General features: G+C 38.5%; 1 protein-coding gene across 1 annotated transcript; it reads left to right on the forward strand.

The window, feature by feature from the left end:
* Positions 1-976: 976 nt before the first annotated feature.
* fzd4 (frizzled class receptor 4) lies at positions 977-25508 on the forward strand. The gene is made up of 6 exons (XM_088345642.1): positions 977-1314; positions 9029-9166; positions 10638-11018; positions 13833-13978; positions 15435-15682; positions 17898-25508. Exons 1-6 carry the CDS (start codon positions 1063-1065, stop codon positions 18314-18316), a joined length of 1584 nt encoding a protein of 527 aa, XP_088201768.1. The 5' UTR covers positions 977-1062; the 3' UTR covers positions 18317-25508.
* Positions 25509-25857: the final 349 nt, after the last annotated feature.

The following is a 25857-nucleotide window of genomic DNA, read 5'->3' on the forward strand; positions in this document are numbered from 1 at the left end:
CCGTGGCGACCGGCCGGCCCCGCCCCCTGGGCACCGGCTGGAGCAGATCGTCTAATTTGTGTGTGGGCTTCTTAAGGGTGGGTTGTGGGTATTGCGGGTTGCTGGTTCGTTGCATTTTCTGTTCTGTTTTGCTCTGTCCTGTTTTGTTTGATTAGGAGGAAACCTGTGTTTGCACGTTTTGAGTAAAAGCCTGTTTTGTGAGTATCCCTAGTCTTAGTTCCTGTTTGCCTGTAAGCCTGTTTTTGTTTTGTCCCTGAGTGTTGGACGACTTTTATTTCCTTAATAAAAGTATCTGACCGTTAATGCGAATGAGTTCTCCCCTCCTGCCACCTGCTTCCGATCTGGTCCGGTCCCGTGACAAAATATGCATTTGTTGTTAAAAGAAATAGTAAAATGTACATTTAATTATAGCTCTACAACCTATTGTAATAAAAAATGAAACATTCAATGAATAAAAACTGCCTTAAAACGAACATTCAAGTGATAAAAAGGGCCTTTTAAAACAACAAGACTTTAGCAAAATATTTAAATTAAAACTTTACCGTGGTTGTATTTTTACATCAATTTAGATGACATGAAGAATTGTTTTGTTACCAGCCAGACACTCTGGGTGCTCAGCACCCCCAAAGCTCTGAACCTAAACTCGCCCCTGGTTTCGAGTATGACCCCCCTCTGCTCAACCACGCCTCCTGTCCAGGGTTGGTCAAAGAAAGCAAGCCAGAAGTGGGGCGCAAGGATTGGTTGGGTGCGCTATGAGCCGACTGAATAATCACCCAGCGAACAGACACAATAAAGTTAGTAGCCGGTAGGCAGTCTACAGCTTGCGGACTCCAACTCGCTGGATTTTCACCTATTGCTCACGAGATCCACAAAAAGAAATGCAGGATTTGCTTTGGCTTGCAGAGGCATGCACACTTTTCGGGTGAACCGGATTTTAAATTCGTTTTGCCGCGGTCTCTGGATATATGCATTGAATAAACGCCCCTCGTAGGATAAAGTGACCACCAGTTTGGACTTTTTTGGACGTTTTTACGGAATTGGATTGCACATTTTGGAAACAGCATGCAGGGTATGATGGTGCAGCTCGCTCGGGCAATCCTGATCCTGGTGTCCGGACTGTGCACGGTGCGCGGCTTCGGCGATGAGGTCGAAGAGATGACTTGCGATCCTATCCGGATCAGCATGTGCCAAGGTTTGGGATATAATGTCACCAAAATGCCCAATTTGGTGGGCAACGTGCTCCAGTCAGATGCTGAACTGCAGCTGACCACATTCACGCCGCTAATACAGTACGGCTGCTCCAGCCAGCTTAAGGTAAGGAACCACAAAAGTGACTCGAGTGCAGTGCTTATTTATAAACAGAACGCAACAGAACCGCTTGTGGCTGTTACGCACAAGTGTGCGTTTGGGGGGAGAGACTCAAATATCAACCCGAGTGAAAGTGGGCTGCAGAGTGCATATGGTCTGCTGTGCTGCACGCGTCTGCGTGATCGATTCCGTGCGAGGACGGAGGAAAGGGAGTGCATGCAAACAGAAGAGCCGCCACCAGCAGGGGCGATTTTAGGTTCAGCGCTTTAGGGGTGCTGAGCACTCAGCGTCTGGCTATCATTTTTTTAATTTGACTTAAATTGATTTAGGATCATTCAACACTGTTCAAGAGTGTCACTTCCCATATGCGAACATCTCATTTCACTTTGTGGTGAGCAGAAAGACTATAACCTTGCTTTTTAATCTAATATTAAAATGAGTCTAATATAAAATGGTGAAATAAAGACAAGGCCTTTCCTAATGCCAATCCAAACCGGGGTAAAGATGAAAAATAAAAAGTTTATTTGAGCGCGTCTGAGAAATGCACCTACATGCATGTGTAGGCTGAATGATGACTTAAGCCAAAAGATGATGTCAGCAAGTAAAAAAATGTCAAAATCTGTAAAACACTACAGTAAAATAACAACGGTCTGGGTTTCCTCAATGTGCTTTGGTTGATTAACGTGGGTGCTTTGCAAGAGGTGGCTGTCTTTGGCATTATCCAGTGGACCAATTTCAAATTGGGAGTCGCACATTTTCATTTGTGTTTATCTCAACACGTCTCACGAGCCACATCAAATGATTTGGCCCAAGGGCCTTGAGTTTGACACATGTGGTTTACACGATCGATTCAGTACATGGACAGGAGCCCCCTCTAGGTTTTACACAGAGCAAAAGTCAGTAAAGGAATCCCAATCCTAGCAACAAGCTTACAAGAATTGCATGTGTTACAGTAAAAGTCATTACATTTTATCTTATCACAATATTTCCACTCATGGTGCCATATTGAACAACGTTGTTTTGGCCTAACCCTTTCCCATAATGCTCCATTATGTTGTAATTACATTGCAATGGAGCATTATGGGAAAAGGTTCGACCAAAACAACGGAACCAAGCTTTATGGGGAAGCTTTCAGCCAAAGTAAAAATAGTGCGATGATGACATAAAATCAAATTCCTTTTCCTATGTTATCTATGTCTCCAGGTGTGTAATGTTTGCAGTGTGTATTTTAGCTTATTATAATCGTTATTATTACTAATACTATTATTTGGCCAGGCCACAAGAATACACTCAGGAATTGAACTGGTCCTGACACCTAAAAGGTTGCCGACCACTGGTAAAAATAACTCACAAAAAGGCAGTCGATTTTATCACATTCTTGGAGTTTTTTGGTCACAGTACCAGAATATGATTTTTGTATTGGGTTTCACATGTTACAATGAGAATAAACTCAATTGTATTCTTATTGTCTTGTTGTAAATTGATTGTCATTGTGAAGATGAGATTAAACTACTGACGCGACTCGGGTTCAAGCCCTGGTACAACCATAAATGCGCAAGTTATTTATTTATTTTAAAAAGATTATCCTCAAAATGCTACATGGCATTGTTCTGGACAGAATAGGGAGTCGGGCCATATAAGGCCGTTATGCCATAGTATGGGGACCACTGGTCTGCGCGATGGATTTTATGCATAGACATAGGAAAGAGAGTGCATGGAAACAGAAGAGCTGCCACCAGTCAAAAGTATTGGCTTATGAACTGTAAAATTTATATCATATCTACGTCCAATACAATAGAACATTTAGTCAACTCTGGGAAACAAACATCCTTATGTTACTTTATTGTGACAAGACATGAATAATACATACCCCCAAATTTGGTATCTGCATTTTTATTTATTCTACTGGATAAAGCAAACAGGGGCGAAGTAAACAGTGGCAACTCTGCTAATCCTGAGTCCCGACATGCCTGTGAATTAAGGCCGCTTTAAAAAGTCCATGGTAGAAAAGCATGTGTGTGATTAAGAGATAGCGTAAAATGTGCAGTCAACTCGTTTTAGGGAAGCCAGTTCAGGTGAAGATATTAGCTCTTATCATAACATTAGTTAGTTAATCAAGTGTGTGTGTTTGTGATTGAGTGCATAAAAAGCACGCTAAAGTAAAAGGCTGAGTGATTGTCAATCTGACTCTAAAATAGAAGTGCCTACACTTTTTAATTTGCGAGCTCTGTAAATTTAAGTCATGTTGGTTGTATTTTTATTGTTTTTATTTATTGTGAATTAAATCAGGGAGTTATTTTTTTTTTTAGGCACCATAATACGAGTTAACGCTAAGCGTAATCTAATTCATGCACTGTAAGTTTTTGGTTGAAGTGCAAGATAAGTCATCTTAGTTGTGTTGAAATGCAAATTTACTGTAAAAAGTTTCAGTAAACTATTTAAGATTTCATATACTTTTAGACGAGTTGCTGCAAAACATAATTGTATTGCCTGCATGTTTTGTCTTTGGTTTCAGAGAAAAATAAATCATGTTTGTCGTGTTGAATTTCTAATTTTACCCTAAAAGTTTGCAAAAAGATATTTAGGTTTGATTTAAATTCATGACAAATGTCCTGTTTCTTTCGGCATTATTAAACATTTCTTACACCATTTTTTAAGCTTTTACGGCAAATCAATATCGGCTCCAAATAGCAGTTATTGTCCTTTTCTTAATACTAAAATTCAAATTAATACTACGGGTGGGCGATATATGGAAATTTGGTATTTTGTAGCTGATCCAAGTAAATAAAGGGAAGTATTAATTGCTACAGATACTGTACTTATTGCCTGGAAATGACATTTTCATTGAATAATTGTGTTTGTTTTTAATTAAGATAAACACAGCACTAAAATGTTTTAACTTATATAAAATGCAAAATTTTGCAGTATAAAGAATAAGTATGGATATTTCTTTCAAAACAGTTTCCGGACAAAAGTCGAGATAGTCGAATAAGCAACAATGTGACGAAGATGCAAATTTAACAATGTTATCATGATTACTCCAATTGCATGTTATTTTGAAAATAAAGTCAGAAAATGCAAATACTCTAATCAATACAAAAACCGCCCATCCAATCAACAGCAAACTACAAGTCTGTAAATGTAAGTCTGTGTACTCAGACAGTTTGTTTGGGTGAACCCTCTATGGATTAAATATATATATTCAGAAAATATGTATTTATGTGAGGCTACCGCTATACAAACTGTGCGTTCAATAGATCCTTTAACCACTAGGGCCGTCAGGGCACCATTTCTTGTGGTGTGTCTTGGACAAGTACAGCCTGGTGGCGCCCGTCCCTCTCCAAGTCAACATATGTTTCCACCTGGCCTCGAACCGGGGGACGTTTCGAAAGTAGAAAAAAATGTTCGTAACACTGCTCACAAGTGCCACCTTGAGATAAATTGAGTCTCTGGTCCAATCTGATTAATGAAGTCTCTGACAAAATGAATGCGCCGTAGCAGAGACAGACAGACACATTCTCACATAAGGGGGGTTAAGTGATGTGTTCGTTTTAGCTTAATAGGAAGGGGAACCGTATTCTCTTCATATGTCTAATCAAGTAAAAGAAAAAATTATAGTGACTTAAAAATACTCTTAGAATTACAAAATTCCCCAAAACTTACTCAAGTAAATGTAATGGAGTAGATGTAACTCACTTCTACCCAGCTCTGATATCGACAGGTGTTTTCCACTCTAAACAACGTCCTTGCAAAGACTTATGTGCTCAGTGTGTGAGGTAAACAACAGCACAGGAATCGCAGACTGCACAGTCCTGCCCCACTTCAGCTCAAAATTGCTCAGTAAGATTAGCTGCCGCTTCCACACAGCGGAGCAGTAGGAAAGGTGAAAGGGAAACCGTATCCCTTAACATTTGGTCTAATGGGAGGCTTCCTGGCAAATAACCAGAATGGCTTCGGGTTTGAACTGGCACCGCCTAGTGTTTCCGCGGTCAGGGAAAGCACCCTCGACATTTCTGTTATCATTGGATTGAAACTACATTAAAAAATGAAGTAATTAATTCTTCAAACATTAAATTGCACCAACAACTGACCTCGAAACTATTGCTTCCAAACATTAAAGCACGTATGAATTAGGGCTGGGCAATTCTGGGAGTATCAATCTGATCCAAGTAAAAACACAGTAGTATTGATCAATGCTAATCTAATACCGATACTTCTTGCTTGGAAATGTCATGATCATTGAATAATTGAACCCTCTCCCCTCATATTGGTTTATATTTATAATAAACACAGCACAAAGATTTTAAGTAATAAATGTTTCTTTTTTTTGTTTGAAATAACTACAATTCAAACCATAAGCAGTGTAAATAAATAAACAGAAATATTTCTATTACAACTGTTATAGAACAAAAGCCAAGAAAGTCAAATGAAAAGCAGCAATGTCCCGAAAATACAAACGTAACAATCTTATCATGTGAAATCGGTGGAGGGGTCAAGTATCGATCCCAGGACAATAGTATCGATCTGATTCAAGTACTTGCTTAGTATCGATTATAACAATATTTGGACCAATACTCCCTGCATTTGAGTTTGACAGTTGAGGCCATTGAATCTAAACTTTCAAGCACATATGAATTAGGGGTGGGCGATACTGGGAATTTTGGTATCAATACAATCCAAGTAAAAACACGGTAGTATTGATGAATACCGATCTAATACCGATATTTCTTGCTTGGAAATGTCATGATCATTTAATAATTGAACCCCCCCTCGTATTGGTTTATATTTATGATAAACACAGCCCTAGGTTTCCAGCACTAAAACGTTTCTTTTTTTGTTTTAGATAATTAGAATTCAAACTTTCGCTGTATGAATAAATAAACAGAAATATTTCTATTACAACTGTTATAGAACAAAACCCAAAGGGAGTCAATAGTATCAATCAGATTCAATTACTTGCTTAGTATCGATTGTGTCGACATTTGGGATCAATCTGCCTACCCCGAATCCCTGCATTTGAGTTAAGACCATTGATTCCAAACCTTCAAGCACATATGCATGTATACTTTACTACTTGACATTTTCACCTTCTGATGAGCTCTTGAAAATTAGCCCAAAGCATTCAGATCCATCTCGGTGTCACATCCTGACGAAATGTAATGGGAAAATGCAATTCTATTCCTGAAAACGCCTTTGAAACACAAATTAACGTATCTATTTCAAAACTGTTGCCATGGTACAGAAAATTGAGCCTAAGATTAAGGGGGATTATGGAGCATTACATGGCTCATGCCCCTTATGTTTACTCCTCGGGTTGTATTTTGGAGACGTGGAGTTGTGCATCAAACGTTGAAGCGGGGAGAGGTTCGCTCTGGTTTCTTGACCCGAGTTCAGTGCTTTTTTCAAAACTCTGAGCTATTCTAAATGAAAATGTTGACCTGCAATAGGTAGACATGATGCAATGGTTTTGGGTGATGCAATGGGGTACAAAGTGGAAAGCAAAACAAGCCTGTTGTATGTAACCATTTAAGGCAGGGGTCTCAAACTCAATTTACTTGGGGGCCGCCGGAGCTATGGTCTAGATGAGGTTTGGCCAAATTGGGCTTTCCACTTAATAATCATTCCACTGGACTCAAAGTATATTTTATTTTAAATTGCTTTACACAATAAGATCTAAAAAAATATACAAACATCAAGAATTAATATGAAAATCAATGGATCAATCAGTAATACATGAGTTCATATTATCTGTTGGATCCACTTAAGTTAAAGGGACAGTGTGTTTTTCTATCAGTAAATGTCACTATACTGTGTGCTACAACCGAAAACAAATGCTAAAATGTGCAAGAAAGAATACAAACTAGAGGGCCAGCCCTGCGCAAGGTTTTTGTCTTTTTGGATACCCGTAATAGCAAGATGGTGGACAATTATGTCAGCTTCCTCTTGGTAAGAGAACTGTTTTGAAAAGAAAATGCAAATTCCTCGGCCTGAGTATCTTAAGATATGCATGTTTATATCATAGCTATTAAGTTTCAATTTAGGTAGCCCCTCATAATAAGGAGAGAAGACTTCAATGGATTTTGAAATTTCAAGGAAAAACGAGAGACGAGCTTTCAGATAAGGTGATTCCATCCCATCCTAAGGCCCTAAAGTGCTTTTTCTTGTGAGTACTTCATCATAGTGAGCAGCGTTTCTCATAGAAATTTGTGAGACTCTGGTTAGTGGACAGTCTAGTGATGGGGTCTCTAACACGCATCCCCTGCGGTGATCGTTTGACGCCCCCACCTTAATATGTAATTTTAAAGAGACAGTTGTATATGCAGCCAGGTCATCCTTGGAAGGGGGATTACCTCATGTGCGGTCCCTTCTCAAGGTTTCTTCATTTTATTCATGTTAAGGTTTTTGAGTTTTTCCTTGCCCTCATGTAGGTTTTAGATGAGGGGATGGTGTGATAATAGTCTGTGGTTTGCAATAATCTGTGGTCTGGCCAGCCTTTTGAGACCCTTTGTGATTAAGGGCTATACAAATAAACATGACTTGACCTGACTTGACTTTAGAGCCATCTAGTGGTAGAAAAAAAAACATTGATTTAAAAAAACAACATTGATCTAAAAAATAATTCGAAACACACAAGCTATGATATAAACGTGCATTTTCTTTTTATAAAAATTACTCGTTGTTCGAGAAATGTATTTTACATAACGTGAGCTCAGCCATCTTGCCTCAGAAAAGGCTGCGCAAGAAAATGCACTCGTTTTTGATTGCGCTACACAATACAGGAACATGTAGTGGTCAAATAATACACATTGTCCCTTTAATGTAAGTAAAGCCCTAGCAAATTATGGATTTATTGATACTTTTTAACATACATTTTTTATAGTCTCACCTTAATTCTAATGTTATTTTAGATTGTATTTTGTTGAAGCAAACAAAAAAATATATTTAAGAACAGTGAAATGTTTTTATTCAGAAGTTTCTTGTGGAAACTTGTGATCTGGCCCATTTTCAACCAAACCCTAGCTCCAGAGCAGTGCTAGGAATTAAATGGACAGAACTATTTCCAGGCAGTGAAATTTCGTTTCTCACATTTATATTTTGTTTTCCTTTGTTTTGAATCTACCGTTTTTCATCATATTTAAGTAAATCTTGGAAAAATGCCATATTTTTGAGGGGTGCTTGGGTTGGATTTTGGGGGTGCTTGAGCACCCCCCAAAACAGGCTAGCTACGCCCATGGGTAAATGTTCACTGTAGATTGAAAGATATTGCTCTGAGGATTGACTGATTCAACTTTTAGAGATAAAGTTGACACTGTTATTGGATTCACTTTCCAATATGGACGTAACAATTTTATAACTCTCCAATATAGGGCTGCAACAACGAATCGATTAAATCGCTTATAAAAAGTCCTGGACACTAATTAGATCGATTTGTTGTTTCACGCGAGTAAGGAGCAACTAAGTTTGTTAAATCAATGTAAATCAATATTTTTATACTTTGCAAAAACTTCAGTATTTGAAGAAAAACGAGGAAACCACAAATGTGTTGTTGTTTTTTATAAATATGATTCATCGATTAATCGAAAAAAATAATCGACCGATTTATCGATCATGATAATAATTGTTAGTTGAAGTCCTACTCCAGTATGCTCATTAGATCTCTTTGGGGAAGATTTTTGACACCAATATGTTAAAGTAACTAGTCATTTGTCTTTATTCCTAGTTCTTCCTGTGCTCCGTCTATGTGCCAATGTGCACAGACAAAGTCCCGATTCGCATTGGACCGTGCGGCAGCATGTGTTTGTCCGTCAAGAGAAAATGCCTGCCAGTTCTTCATGAATTTGGTTTCACTTGGCCAGAGGTGAGTCAACAGCCTTCACAGTATGCAAATCAAGTGGTACCGCTTTATAAGAGCAACTCTAAACACTAAAACGAGAATTTCAGAATACGATTTGTTTGCAACAAAAATCTTGCTCGCGAAACAAAGGAATACCCAATTCAAGAGCAGTCCTCTACGCTATCACTAGAAATTGGTAGAGACCGCTCAACGCGCGTGACCACTTACCAACAGCATCAGCTCGTGCAGTTTGCGCATGCAAACTACTACAGGCAAAAATGTTTCTTAGAAATGGGATCATTGTAATAAGATTTATATCTGTTTGAATCAAAATGATTTAGTAACATTTGTCAATCGGATTTTTTAATAATTTACAGATTTACTTTCGTGGCAACATCAAGTGACCACAGTAACAGTACAATCAAAACGGTATGTGGTTTCGGTTGGGCCTTTCAGAGCAGACACATTTCTTAGGTCTACCCAAAATACACAGAGCAACTTTGACAGAGACATTTACTTTGGACCATGGGAAAATGTAAATTTGATGAGAAGTCGCTGTCTGACGACCATTTTTAGCCAGGTAATGTGTACGAGGCTCGATGTACTGCGTGCAAGAAACAGGTGTGTTTTTTGTTTTGTGTGTTTTAATTGTATTTTTTTGTCGATTTGGTCTTAAATTAGATTTCAAAAAGCATTAAAAAAGTCTAAAAAAATCTTGACTTTTAGTTGCCCTAAACTATAGGAATCCTAACTCCCCCCAAACCTCCACCTCCTTCCTACTCACGCATTTGTTACGGCACTCATAATAACCTCACATTTCAGGTTGTTAAGATCACCTTGTGTAATCTAAACTACTTTAAAAATCCCGATTTGTGTGTGTGTTTGTATGTGACCTATAGGCTACGGAGTGGCTGAACCAATTTTTGTGTAAATTTACACAGTTGTACTATAGGCTTCTAGAGTGTCTATAGCTGGGTTTTGTGTCACGGCAGCCCCAATAAATACCAGAAAATTGAAAAACCTCTGCTCTCTTATGGTCTGCTTTCGTGAGTCCTCTTACACCCTTTACTGGTCAAATGGGGTACTGCAGCTCCTGAGCGCTGACCGCTCCAAGCAGGCCAATCCAATCTTCTATCGGCCCGGCAATGCTTGGTCATTTTGATTCTTTAGCTTATTACGGTATGTTTTATGTTTCACTACTCTTTGAATTAATTTTCAGTATTCAGTAAAATGTGTCTTTTATACCTTATGTATGTATTATCTTGAGAAGATGGGAGCAGATCAATTAGTTTTTTAGTATTTCATATCAGGAAAAGTATTGCTCGTTTCAGGAGCAATTCGAGTTACGAGCACAATCATACAACAAATTGAGCTCATACAAAGAGGTACCACTGTATTTTAATCAGCGTACTTGAGCTAATTGGTGTGGAAAAAGTGAAAATCTGTGTTTCTCTTTTCGCCACTTTCAATTATTTTCCATTTTTTTCTTTTAAAGGGGCTCAACTGCAGCCTCTTCCCGCCTCAGAATGACCACAACCATATGTGCATGGAGGGCCCAGGTGACGAGGACCCACCGTATTACCGCAATCCTGCGCACCAGGAGGAGTGCCAGGCTTTAGGTTCTGCACCCGACCAGTATACCTGGCTAAAACAGACTGATAGCTGCGCACTCCAATGCGGCTACGACAGCGGCCTCTACAGGCGAAGCGCCAAAATGTTCACAGACGCTTGGATGGCCATATGGGCCGTGCTATGCTTCCTCTCGACCACATTAACGGTCCTGACCTTTTTGCTGGATTCCCAACGATTTTCCTACCCTGAGAGGCCCATCATCTTTCTGTCCATGTGCTGCAACTTGTACAGTGTTGCCTACCTGGTAAGAAATTTCTGAGTTTGTGTGGAGAGGAACTTGTTTTAAAATCCTTTTTTGGGGGTTTAAAATTTCATTTTTTGGTGACCAAATCAACCAGTAGGCGGTGCTGAAGACTCCACTATCAGACTTATACATGTTTTGAGGAATTGCTCCTTTAGTCACTAAACCAGACTATTTTAAACCAATTCTGTTGTATGTTAAGGTATCACTGTAGTCTTGGAGTAAGCCCAAACCAGATTAAATATTTTACAGGCTGAAAGCATGTTATATACAGGGTTCGTACAGGTGCTTGACATTTATGAAAATGCACGAATTTTAATGTTGTGTTACAGGATGGAAAAGTGCTTGAAATTTGGGTTAAGTGTTTGTTAATGCTTGGAATAGTTTGTTGTCATACTTCTCAACAAGTCTGCTTTAAAATAACACAGACAGTGGTCTCTGGTGGCTTTGCTTTGCCATTGCGTTTCTTCTTCCTTGGTGACAAACGGCAGCTGGCATTTGTTTTGTCTGGCGTGGTCCTATGAACCGTCTTCCTCCCCTACGGGTCGTGCCCAAAAGGACAGGTGCATGCTACACCTAAAAGAGGCTGTAAGGCTCTATGTGTATTAGTTCAATAATTATTATATATATATTAATTATGGACATTTATTAGGGGTCATCGAAAATTATACGTGTTTCATTGTGGTCAATTGTAACTGGAAGAACTTTCTGCAACTGAAAATGTAAGCTACATATTAGTAATTTTTACCCAATACCTATTCAGGGAGAGATTTGTCTCAAAAATATTTAAACATGTATTGTTCAGATCCACAAATATATTTGCGATTTACTTAAGATCTAAAAACCATGTCTGGTTAAATGCACATGTGAGATTAAAAAATACAAATGTAAATACACAATTCACCGCGGATTATTTATTTTCATTGTAATGGATAAATTGGTAAATTACCGTTCGGAGTCCTTAAAAAGTGCTTGAATTTGGCAATTAAAAAGTTGTACGTAGTCTGTAGTTTCACTGAATTTGTGTAAAGATAAAATGATTCATCATTAAAAAAGATACCGTGTTAGAAACAAATGTGATTGTGAAATAGTGGTACATATAAACTGTATGCCAAATCTACAGTAACAAAAATATAGGTCGACCAGTTATTGGGTGGGCTGATTATCGGCACAGATACTGGGGAATCTGACGGATATTGGTATCTCTTTTTATATATTTGACAGGCTAATTTTGAATATTTAAAACTGGGTTATTTAGGCTCAGATGCAGCAGAGCCTCTATGCTGCCTTTCTGGGACGCTACCCACTCGTGCTTTCTGATTAGACAAGCGACTGCAGGCAAAGCCACTGAATCATGAAGAATATGTTGGAGTGAATTAAACAGCGGCAGCTCTGCTAAATCCGGAGTCCCGGCATGTCTGTGAATCAAGACCGCTGATAGAATTACGATTTTAAAAAGTCTGTGGTAGAAAAGCATTTGTGTGATAGCGTAAAAAGGTTAGGTAACTTGTTTTACGGAAACACGTTCAGGTGGAGGCTTATATATTAGCTCTTAGCACAGCATTAGTTCGTCAACCAAGCCCGTGTGTTTGTGATTGCATAAAAAGGATGCAAAAGTGGAAAACTGTTCACTAGTTATTACCATAACATTAGTTCGCCAACACTTTTCAATTCGCAAGCTCCATAAAAAGTTTTAGTTTTAAGTTCATTCAAGTCATGTTTGTTGTATTAACATGTGCATTTATTTAATGTAAAAAAATCAGCGAGCTATTCAAGTTTTTCATTTACTTTTACGAGCCTAATTTTATTTTATTAACGCATAGTTTTTGGTTTGAGTGAAAGCATAGTCATGTCCGTGGTGCTGAAATTCAGATTTATTTATTGTAAAAGGTTTCAGGGAGCTACTAAAGTTTATTTGATTTAATAACAAATAGTCTTTGTTTCTTTTTGTATTATTAAAATGTTGTATGCCAATTTTTAAGCTTTTACAGCAAATGAATATAGGCTCCAAATATTAGTTTTCAGCCTCCTCTGAAAAACCCCATATTGGTCCATCCTTATAACAAAACACAACTGAATGGCACTATAATATGTAAAACTGTAAATGAATAGGCAAACAAACAAACACGTTTAAACAGAGCGTGATGATGGCATGGACCGATGAAAGGTCACAGAAAAAAAACACTGAGCTCTTCAAGAAACAAAATGGAATGAACATTTTTTTACAGTGATGATAAAGAGTGCAATACAAAATAAATCACCCTTTCAACTTTTTAATTTCTCCTTCTACAATGCATCAGTAGCCATTCATCTTGAAGGGAGGAATTTACCGTATCTTGGATGATTTAGTTTTGGTAGAGGTCAGCGTTAACAGAGAACACAAAGTCCGTTTAGAAGGACATATTCTGTTCTTATTGTGCAGCTAGCATTGTTATCAATTTGGATAATAAGCACTAAAGATTAAACAGTTCCTTCTGTTCTATTCATGCAGTGTGTAGAGACACACAGCTATGGCCAAAAAATAATTTAGTTTTTTTTTTTAACCCTTGTATTTTAGTTATTATCATTTCATTCAACAAATGTTATCATTTAATTCAACAAATTTGAGAAGTGTAAATATTTTCTTGATCGGCACTCATAAAAACGCAGCATTTTATAAGGAGGTTCCTGATGTCAAACTGGTTGAAGGCCACTCTTTATTTAGAGAATTTAATATTTCTACAATCGCACTGCTGCTCAGATTTGAAAAACAAAACAAAACAAAAGATTGTTATGCAATTGTTTCCATTTTAATAATGCATTTTGTCTCTCCTTCAGGTCCGCTTGACCCTGGGCAGGGAACGTGTTTCATGTGACCTGGATGCCACCGAAGTTCCTATTCTAGTGCAGGAAGGACTAAAGAGCACCAGCTGTGCCATCGTTTTCCTCCTACTGTACTTCTTCGGGATGGCATCCTCTCTTTGGTTAGCGCACTCATGCGAGCAATTTCTTACAGTGCAACAATGATGAGCATATTGTTTTGGTTTAAAATGTTGCCATCCTGTTCCATAAATCTTGCAGTAGACGAGTGTGTGTATTACAGTCCTGTGAATAAGTATTTGCCCTTCTCATGATTTCTGTGTTTTTTTGCACATTCATTACACACAAGGGTTTCAGATCATTATACTAATTTCAATTTCACAAGATAACCCAAGGAATTACAAATTGCAGTTTTTAAAAAAATAAATAAAAGAAATTGCTCCCTAAATCTAAGAGCAAGTTGGGCAACCTTTGGCAGTGATAAAAGACACCAAATGTTTACGATAATTGCTAATGTTTCTTATATACAACACTGTGGAGGAACCATGGCCCACTCTTCCTTACAAAATCATTTGAAATTTGCTATATTGGAGGGTTTTCAAGCATGAACTGCCTGTTTAAGGTCACAGATTGCTTCTTCAAGTCTAGAGGATAATCAAGATGCATTTTGGCAAATTTAAGACAATTCTTCTTTTGTGTTCTTTTTAAAGAGCAGTGGTTTTTACCAGGGAACGGTCATATGGATGCCATTTTTGGCCAGTGTCTTTCTGATAGTGGAGTCATGAACACTGACTTTAACTGGGCTGTTTTACTGCCTCAGGACTAAGAAAACTTGCTATGGTTGGCGAAATATATCTTTCTGGTGTTAACCAAAAGATCCTGGAGGAGAATGTCTGGTCATCAGTCTGTGCCCCTAAACTTAAACGCTGTTGGATCATGCAGCAGGACAACGATCCGATACACACCAGCAAGTCCACTTCTGAATGGCCAAAAAGAAAAAGATTCTGGAGTGGAAGTCAAAGTCGTGATTTAAATCCAATTGAGATGCTATGGTGTAACCTTAAATGGGCAGTTCATGGTAGAAACCCCCCCAATATGGCAGACTTTCGCAAAGAAGAGTGGGACAAAATACCTCCACATCGTTGCGAAGGACTCATTACCATCTATAGTGAAAGTTTGATTTCTGTTATCACTTCCAAATGTAGCCCGAATCGCGATTAGGTTAGAGGGCAATTACTATTTTACTTAGGGACAGATTCTTTTTTTGTGCCCTAAAAAATTGAATAAACCTTTCAAAACTGCATTTTATCGTTCCTTGGGTGTGATGATTTGTAACCTTTTGTGATGGGTAGATATGCAAAAAAAAACACACAGAAATAAGGAAGTCGGCAAACCCTTTTTCACGGCACTGTACGTAAAAAAGCGACTTTTTCATTTGGTCCTTAATTTCTGGAAAAAGAAAACCCTATAAACATCAATCTCCCCTTAAATATGACACCACAAATCTTTTGTGTAACCCTTTACGCCACAAAAAGCAACCCAGATTGGCCATATCTCTATTAACACTGTAAACAAACTAAAAGTATCAAGGCAATGTTTAACTCTCTCTTCTCTATTTAGGTGGGTGATCCTGACCCTGACGTGGTTCTTGGCTGCAGGACTAAAATGGGGTCACGAGGCAATTGAAATGCACAGCTCCTATTTCCACATAGCGGCTTGGGCTATACCTGCCGTCAAAACAATTGTCATTCTCATCATGAGATTGGTGGATGCTGATGATCTGACTGGTCTTTGCTATGTTGGAAACCTCCAGCAGGAGGCGCTCACAGGCTTTGTAGTGGCGCCACTTGCGACCTACCTTCTTATAGGTAATTACAAACGTTTTATAAATTTTTTTCTATGGTCAAAATTGGTCAAACCCGATAAACGGTGCCTATGTGCAACATTTTGGCAGATATAAGCGGATTTTAAGTAGATGGCTAAAACGCAATCAATTCAAAACCGCGTCATTTTTTCCCGTGAATACTTATTGGATCACTATACTGCAACATACTCTCTTTTTTATTTCATTAGTTTGAAATAAATAGTAAATAACATGAAACATTGCATTTCTCTGTAGATAAACACAAGCCTTTTTGGTTTTATCCACTATCTTGCTGCTACAGGTATCCCCAAAAAACAAAATTTTGCAAAAGGCATGGCAAAAAAATAGAAGAAAAATTGTGCTTTATGGTCTCGTTGAGTCTCCGTAATGTTCACTCTTACCTGTGAATTTAAGCACTCGCTTTACGTTGCATGACAGAATTTTCTAACATCTAGTGTTCAGATAATACACAATGTCCCTTTATCTTACTTATGAAGTCGGGGGCCTCAAACTATCATCAGGTGGGCCGCAAATGGCCCCTGGCTGTGGGATTGAGACCCCTGATTCAAACCCACATTAGGGGTGCACGATTAACCAAAATCCAAACTACATTGCAAGATGATGTAGTGTGATTGTATAATCGTAAGACACTGCAGTTTTTTTCAAGAATTTATAGACAGCAACCCTGACAAAGCTTCCCAGAAGATGGTAAGTTCAACCCCTAAACAGTCCTATAAAATTCACCTAAAATCCCAATCCAAGACGCTGTTCTTGAACCATTTGAGGATGTTTTTGGGCTCTTTTGAAAGGTAACACTCTGAAGCTGTGTCTCCAACTTAACTATCAACTGGCGGGCCATCAGAACGTTACGGGGTTAACCCTTTAACGTTAAGGGGTTAACCCGTTAGCATATCACTAGTATTAACCCTTGGATGCCTAGGTGGGATCCAAAGTGACCCCATGGGCTGTTATTCTTAGAAATCTTTAAAAATAAAAAAAAATGTTGTAATATTGTCATATTCCAGGTATTGCCCATATATTATGATCATGACATGATGCAATTAGTATCTTCTTTTTCCCCACTAATATTTCATCCCACTCGTGTATGTTATAGTTACTACAATAGTAGATCATCTACCAAGGGTTAAGTACTCCCAAAAAAAAACGCATCGAAATTGCAAATCTGGTCTGAAAAATCGCAAATAGGGTTTTTCCCAAAATCGAGCATACCTGATTAGAATTGTTTTGTTTTTTTAATTCGTTTTTTTTTTTTACCACTAGGACAGGGGTCGGGAACCTATGGCTCGCGAGCCATATATGGCTCTTTCTAAGAATATCTATGGCTCAGAGACAAATTTGACTGCATGCAAAATTTCTCCATCCTATTCGAAACTTGAGTAGTTCGTCCTATTTAGGTACACACAAAGCCAATCCAGGACTAGGTCTTACGGCGTTACTTCACAGTATATATAGGGCACGTTTTTCACTACAATTTACAGTCAAGGTGTCACACAAAAAAGGTGGGAAAAAACTCGTTTTGGCTGTACAACGCTAAAGAATCCTTTATATAAAAGTTCACTATATAATCTGTGTTCAGTGTTCAGATACCTTATGATGAATCCACAGAACACACTGTAAATACGCCAAAACACCGGAAGAGAACTTAGTCTTTTGATTGGGTGAGTGGGAGGGATGGGTGGAGCCATGCAAAAAGCGCAAGCACTCCTTCCCATCTCTCGCCCTACGCCATCTGCGCCAAAAGTGAGCTCATCAGGCTCCCTATTTGCAGAATGTTGTGACGTTTTTACACAATAACAGCTTGCATCTGGTTTTGAAACCAATATGTATGAAAAAAAGGGTCAAAAGGAGTTTAACCGATCTTGAGTAATTGCAAGAAAGAGACAAGTTTAAAGTGGTATGTTTGTTGATTTTGGGACAGGGGCTCTGGCATTATTCTCTTTTCATAATTTTTATCAAATCATCAAAAATAAATGTGCTGAAGACTAAGCTTTTGTCTGGGGTGCGGGTTTAGCAATTTTGTAAATTTGTCTCATAATATATGGTGTGGCTCTTTCCCAAAATAAAATTAATATTTTTTGCTTTTATGGCTCTTTGAGTCAAAAAGGTTCCCGACCCCTGCACTAGGAGGACTGAAATAATACATACTTTCCCCTTTTAATTTAAATGGTTGTATAACGATATTTTTTGTCAAACTTTAGGTACCCTATTCATCTGTTCTGGCCTGGTAGCTCTTTTCAAGATCCGCTCCAATTTGCAGAAGGACGGCGCCAAGACGGACAAGCTTGAGCGTTTAATGGTGAAGATTGGCGTGTTTTCAGTGCTATACACAGTTCCAGCGTCCACTGTCATTGGCTGTTACCTCTACCAACTTTCCCGCTGGGGAGATTTCAAAGCCACCACGCAAGACTCGTACGTAGCATCGGAGATGCTTCGGATCTTCATGTCGCTGCTGGTGGGCATCACCTCGGGCATGTGGATCTGGTCTGCAAAGACCCTCCACACTTGGCAACGCTGCACCTCCCGCTTGCTCAAAGACAGCAGGGTGAGCCGAAGTGGCAAGCGAGGACCCGGCAAGGGTTGGATTAAACCTGGGACAGGAAATGAGACGGTAGTGTGAAGAGAAAATACAGACAAGACTGCACTCGCTTCTTTATCTCAAAGATGCTCACCTTGGCAAATGGAGGATGTAATACGAACCACTGGATGTGAACAGCGCTGTGAAATGTTATGGAATCCACACGCATGTCTAGCTCTTATGTTCCCAACATTTTCTTAATGTGTTGAGCGTGGACAGGCTCAAAAGAAGCTCCTTGACCTCTAACCAGCAGAGGTAAGATCAGGCCGAAAAAATCTAGCCTGACCCAGGCCAGCGGGTAGTAAAGCCAAAACCAGCCCAAACCTGACCAATTAACTTGGTTTGCAGGACCGAGCCCGAAGCAAAACCAAAATTTCACATTTTATTTGTGAGGACTCAGTAGGAGGAGAGATGAAAATCCAAGGATACATTAACTGTCTATTGTCCATCATTGACTGATTTTTCTCCAAGAGTGGACGGGAAATCTTTAAGGCCGTCTGTTGTTTTGACGGTTTGAAAATTGGGCCATATACCACAGCAGCAGTTTTTGCTTAATAATCTAGCGTGGGACTTTAAGACACAGAGAAGCAGAGAGATAAAGAATAACAATGATGGGCAGATAGTAAAGAGACAGGAAGGAGTTATTTGAATTGACATTGCAAGAGTTTAGTACAGTAAGTGTTGTGATGAGGCGACAGTTTTTTTGAAAGAACACAATGATTGACATTTTAGGCCCTGGGTCGAAATTTGGGTCGGGCATTGGATCTTACCTCTGCTCTCCAGTCATTTTCTAGCCCATTAAACTGGAAAATGAAAGAGAAAGACAAAACAGGCTGCATTTAAGCAATACTTTGACAATTCTTTTACCAAATAAGCTGTGTAGTGCCATGCCTACCTCTGCTTCAGGTTACTGCTCACGAGCAGAGACTGAATCCGATGGGTATAATAACCCTATTACCTTACAGTCCATTATAGAGTCTGTGTACAAATGGTTTTCACATAGCAGCTAAAGTTTCCCAAAAAGCCGTGTGTCTTTTCTGTATTTTTTGGGAATAGAGAGTGAAAACAGAAAAGAATTAGAAGCAAATCAAAATGGACTTACATTTCCAAAATTGTACATTTTAGGAGCTTTTCCTTATTTACACTACCGTCATTTTCGGACTATATTTTAAACACAGCCGCTTACAATACGATTTATGTATTTTTTTTCCTCAAGGCCGATCGTCAGGAGTAATACAATGACAAAGTGATAAAGAGGAGACAAAGTATTGCTACTATGACTTTAAAAATCATTATACATGCCAACACTAGTTAAGGAGGGGGTCCGCGATAAATATCTGGCCGACATTTATTGGACTAATGACAGCCTAATGCAGTGCCGTGAAAAAGTATTCCTGATTTCTGTATTTTTTGCATATTTTTCACTGACTTAAGGTTTCAGATTCTTCAAACCAATTTCAAAATCACACAGACAAGCCAAGGAAATACACTATTCTCTTTTAAATTGTTGAATTCATTTATTAATACACCCAAAAGAAAAAAAAATCAAAACCTATGTGGCCCTATATGAAGAAAGCAATTCCCCCTGAATCTCATAGCGATTTGGGCCACTTTTGGCAGAAATCAGTCAGAAATTAGTCATTCACAATGCTGTGGAATAATTTTCTGTACTACACATTCCCCCTGCTGATTTTTTTAGGAAATTGACATAATCGAGGTTTATTTGATGGCTGTTTAAAAAATGCAGTATGGGTTGAAATCCAGTGAGACTTCCACCAAATTTTAGTTTAGTTTATTCCTTGAATTTGTGCATGCGGATTTTAATCAGGAGCGCTCTACAATCTGGAATTTAGAGTAATCAACTAAATGATGGCGATGGTGTTTTTTCTAGTTTCAAGCTGTAACAATGCCCAGTAATTAAATGTTTCAAGGCCTTCCACAAGTGCATTAATTGGAGTAGCAAACACATTTATAAAAATGCAATAGTAGCACAAAAATCCACTTTATCGTTGGATGATGTAATAAAGACACCATGTTGCACCCGTTAGGCCAGTAATTTTCAACCACTGTACAGTGATTTAATTTTAATTAATTACTTGTTTACTCATCCAATTTGTGTGCCTGTGCGGTCTAGCGAACCTATATTACATTTGATTTATTGCAACAGGACCGACTGGCGGTATACCGAGTGATTTTTTTCCAATGGCAAAATTGTGCCTCAGCTCATAAAAGGTTGAAAAACCCTGTTACCTATAACACCATCGAATCAGAGACATACAGTGGCCCCTCTATATAAGAGATATTTTGAGCAAAATTCGTGCCCGACATGTGGGAGAAAATTCGAGTTCTCAGACTATCAGGACGTTACTGTTAGCTTGTTAGCATGTGCATTTCCCACCATACACACCTGATTCCGCACACCTTTGCTGTGTTTTTTTCCCCGCCCTCGGAACCTTAACCCAGTTACTTGGCTTAAAAATCATTTCATTATCATTATAGATATTTAGGACTAACTTGGATATCTTCGTTAGGCCGAGAATGGATTATTCGGTTTTCAGTTTTTTTACATGGGGAAAATAAGAATGAGATAAGATAAATTCTAGATAATAGTAAACAATAAGATAAATTCAAAGCCGACTTTGTGACAAAAAAGTTGGAATCATAACTGCGTGTTAGAAAGGTTTACCTGTAGGGTGCATATGGGAGATGATGAATTTTAGCCAGCAGTAAAGTCTAATTAACATTCACACATTTTCTCTGCAAACATTATCCACTGTCTCTTGTTGCAGCTAGAGCAACACTCAGCCCTCGGCATCTTTTTTTTTTTCCTAAGAAACCAGGAGCTGTATTTGCTCAGAGGTTAATGGGTAGTGCAGGAAATTAATTCTGCCTTTCCAAACATTGAACAGATTTCATTTTTATTTGACAATCAAGTGCCAAAAGCAACTGCATACTCTCCTGAAAATATGACCATACAATGATAGATAGATAAATACTTTATTCATCCGCGCAGGGAAATTCACAATTCCAGCAGTATCTTTGTGTTGAAAAATGAAATAACAAAATAAAGATAATGTTCTTATATGTTTAAAATATAAGCCAAATCTCTCCATTGACTTATCCAGGTTCCATAAAACCATCTCAGAAATAACACATTCAAGTGTTTCAGACCTGTATTGCGACTGAGACAACCAGGCCATCCCGAGGAAAAAAAAATATGTTCAATGCACTTGAGAATTAAACAAAATGAACAATTCACTAGAGTGGCAGTGGGCCGATGGAGTATCACCACCTTGAGACGCTAAAGCATTTTTGGGATGGCTGTAGCTCAGGAGGTAGAGCGCTCGTCTTGGGATCAAGAGATTGCAGTTCGAATCCCGGCTCCTCCGTGTTACATGTCGAAGTGTCCTTGGGTAAGACACTAAACCCCTAATGCCCCCAATAAGCAGGTTGGCGCCTTGAATGGCTGCACGGCCGCTATTGTGTGTGAGTGTGGGTGAATGGGTAAATGGAAAGCGCTTTGTGAAGTCTTCATTGATTTGAAAAGCGCTATATGAATTCAGATCATTTCATTTCATTGGTGGGCATTTCCCTTTTCAGCAGGATCGTACTCCTGTAGAGTGACCTACCCAATTGCTCGTAAAAGATCCTGGCCACACTTGTTCTGGCCTGAGAGAGTACAAAGTTTTTCTGGTAAAGCTGCTGAGTCAGCTAAGCCAAGAATCCTGAGTCAGCTTTTTCGGGGCAGTTTTTACATCTAAGGTAACATACCTGAATGCCTGTAGAATATGGTATTGAAATGCAATGTTGTTCTGGCCTGGAAGAAAAGAAAGTCTTCTGGAAAAAAATGCAGCAAAACCGAAAATCCTGAGTCAACTATTTTTGGGGCATTTTCTCACATATAAGCCAACCCTTCAATATTTCTGCAAGACATTGAGTTGAAAGAGGGGGAATGTATTTCTGAAAAAAAGTCAGCAGAACCAAAAGTTCTGAGTCAGCTTTTTTGGCATTTACAACTAGGGTAACCTACCTGACTGCCTGTAAAAGATGGTTTTGTTTGGGAGGTTGGAATGACTTTCTGGGTAAAAATGCTGAGTCCGCTTTTTGAGGGCATTTTTCACATCAAGGGTAATCTACCCGACTCCCTGTAGAAATTGTGTTTTGATCCAATGTTGTTCTGGTTTGAAGAGTGGAATGTCTTTCTGGGAAAAATGCTAAGTTAACAAAACAAAAAGTGCATTGTAATCTTTTGGGGTTCATATGTCATATCTAGGGCAACCTACCTGACTGCCTGTTAAATATGGTGTCATTATCCAATGTTTTCCTGGCCTGGAAGATTGGAATGTCATTCTGGGGAAAATGCTGAGTCAGCAAAACAAAAAGTGCAGAGTCAACTTTTTTGGGCATATATCACATCTAGGGTAACTTTACCTGACTGCCTGTGAAAGATGGTGGTGATATCTTAACTCCTTCCCCTTTTCTTGGGTGGAGAGACACAAACATACAGACAAACAAACAGACATATATTCTTAGATCCCAAACTAAAACATCACCATCTTCGCTCTGCTCGCGGGTGATAACAAGTATCTCACTCACTATGTCTTATTGCAGCATTTGTCAGTCTACATGTAAGTATTTTTGCACGACAATCTAGAAAAGTGCTTTCGTTTCAGTAAGCCTTGAAATGTTTTGTTTGTACTCTGTGGGAAATTGAGTCTTTGTACTCGGGGAAGAAAATGCACAAAAGCTAATGATTTGTGTATTTTATTTTAAACCGGATTGTGCCATGCATTGCTGTTACATGTATTTTGAGGTGAATCTACAAAATATGTGAGGATATCAGTTTTTACAGACATATTTTGTCTTGACCAGTGTTAGGAGTAACACGTTTCAAAAGAATGCATTCCCACGTAATTACTGTACTTTTGTCGGTAACGAGTATTATAACACGTTATTGACAATACTTTGCAACTCATCAGTTGTTGTAACATGGTGCGATACTCCGCTCTTTTTTTCAAAAACAGATTTACTTTTACTGTGTTGCAGTGGTTTTTCCTCCACTCAAGAAGTACCATTTTCCCCTCAATACACCAGCAACTCTATGCTAAACTCAAAAAACAAGGTTGGGATAGATAAACTGTACATGTACCTAGAAAATACCACACAACACAGTTGCAGTGGCACTTTCTCTGATAATAGGTCAGTGTTTGTCGGGTTACTGAAAAACAGTTATTAGTTACAGTTACTTGTTACTTCCTCTAAAAGGTTATTCAGTAACCGACCCAGATTACTGACACTAAAAATAAGCCCATTACTCTGAAAGTAAAGTAACAAATTACCATATGTACTTCCATTTAAGGTGACCTCGTAAAATTGCTTTAAAGTAGCCACATAATAAAAAAAGAGAAGAAAATGTGTACACCAACCTAAGCTTGCAAACGAACACTTAGCTGAGATACTCCATATCTATTTTGTCTCTGGGTTTCAAACTATTCGAAGATCTCCCTCTCCGTTTATGGCTACTGTCCAAGGCATGTTGTTTTTTCCTCCAGGCATGGTGTATAATTTTACAAATAAAAACACGTAAATCCTTTACACTTTTAACCTAAATGCTGTGCTCACGTTAACCCTATTGATTTCCTGTTAGTTTGTTGTCCATGTATAAGCCCCTCCCCCTTCCCCACTAACTGCCTACCATTCCCTACTGGTGACACACAACCCAATATGCTTATATAAGCTGAACCCTGATTTGAGTATTTTATTTTGTAGACGTAAACTCCGCTTGGATGTTAGCATATATGGTAGGGAGAATATCTTCATTAGATTTTCAGCATTATTGCACTCTGTGCTCTAAACGGCAGCGCCATAACTGTATTTAGGCCCGCTCATTTGCATTTTTTGCTTGTGGATCGAGTGTTGTAGGTGTGTCAACAGGAGTAATGTAGGAGTATTCGGATATCTTAGCAGCATGACGGAGTAGCGCACCATTAAGAAACAACAGTGGAATATATTTATTTAGTATCAAAACCGTGTTACAGTATTTGCTAGAGAAAGGTTTTGTGTTCCAGGAATTTGTTCCTTTGTAACGCATTTGTTTCAACACTGGTCTTGACCTACCAAGGGAAATTAAAGCTTGTACATATCTTAATATTGCAAATCCGATTTACCTGAAGCAGCCACAAGCAGTTCTCAAAACAGCATACCTGGGTACCCTCATTTAAATTGCAAAGTCAAACCAACTTTGTATCACGATAAAGTAAATTATGCACAGCTTCAACCACCGCCTGCCTAAGATAATGCAATTGATGGGTTTTTTAGAACGTCTGCTAGCCACCAAGAAAATGACCGCACAGTGCCTTGTTTCCGTTTCAAACATAAATAGTACCGTATTTTCCATACTATAAGTCTCTCCAGAGTGTAAGTCGCACCAGGCAAAAAATGCATAATTAAAATGAAAAAAACACGTATAATTTGCACTGGAAGTCACATTTTGGGTGAAAGTGATTTGATAAAATCAAACACCAAAAACATATGATTCATCTTGAAAGGCAATTCAAAATTAAAATAAAATAAAGAACACGTATTAAAAGTTATATAGATAATTAGTATAAAAAATGCTTACTAAACTTTCAGCTCTACTCCAAATCACTAAATCCAATAAAATATTAGACCTCAGTGTCACTTTTACCGGTAAACAACTCCAACTCGGGGGGAGGACCATAAGCAGTTTCCCCGCTTCAAGAAATATCCCCCACACAACAGGGCAAGGTTGAAATTATCAACACAGGCGTAGAGTACCCTCCTGCGGTTTAGTGTTAAAATAGTATGTAAAGTGATATTCTGTACCGGTCAACAATTGGAAACTTACATGATATTGTACTGTGTTAATAATTCACATATAGGTCCAACCGGAGTTTAAGTCAAAAGCCAAACTATGAAAAAAAATTGCCACTTATGGTTCGGAAAATACGGTATTTAAATTGCTCTGATGCGGCCATGTTTGAAAAAATCTGCCTGATTTTAGAAATGTTTAAATGTTGAGATGCCAATATTGTGTTTGGTTCACCATTAATGATCTCAGCCTGTAAGATCTGAAAAGTCTGGAGAGATCATTCATGTATTAAATGAATATTAATTTAACATTGTAAAAAGTGACGGAATTTTTTTGTGTTATTTAAATGACCGTTTTGTATCGGAAAATGAATGAGAATAAACTTTTCTTACCATAACAGTGTTTTGGGCCTTCGTTTTTGTTTTTGTTAAGGCCTATATGGAAGCGTACATGGACAGCATTAAAAGAGTGCTTGTGTTAAAGATATCCCGTCCCGGCTACAAAAGGTAACGCACAGAATGCTGCCACCTCTTGTCTGAAAATAAACCTAGCCGTTCTGAAATTTCAATGATACTGTATGAGGCCGTTTGTGAAGTCAATCATACTTGCTGTCTCATTTTTAACATACTCCTAGACAAGAAAAAACTATGCAGACACAGTCATACCCGTGCATAAACACTACTACACTCTTTCATGCACAGTACTATACTCTCTCATTCACACACACACACACACACACACACACACACAC

This window comes from Urocampus carinirostris, chromosome 10, assembly GCF_059441175.1.
Source record: "Urocampus carinirostris isolate Australia breed hairy pipefish chromosome 10, RoL_Ucar_1.0, whole genome shotgun sequence".
NCBI lineage: Eukaryota > Metazoa > Chordata > Actinopteri > Syngnathiformes > Syngnathidae > Urocampus > Urocampus carinirostris.

Excerpts from the sequence above, each read along its gene's own strand:
- fzd4 (XM_088345642.1), top strand. The coding sequence starts at position 1,063 with ATGCAGGGTATGATGGTGCAGCTCGCTCGGGCAATCCTGATCCTGGTG. Across the intron at positions 9,167-10,637 it reads TTGGTTTCACTTGGCCAGAG|GGGCTCAACTGCAGCCTCTT; the intron begins GTGAGTCAACAG and ends TTTCTTTTAAAG. Across the intron at positions 11,019-13,832 it reads TGTACAGTGTTGCCTACCTG|GTCCGCTTGACCCTGGGCAG; the intron begins GTAAGAAATTTC and ends TCTCTCCTTCAG.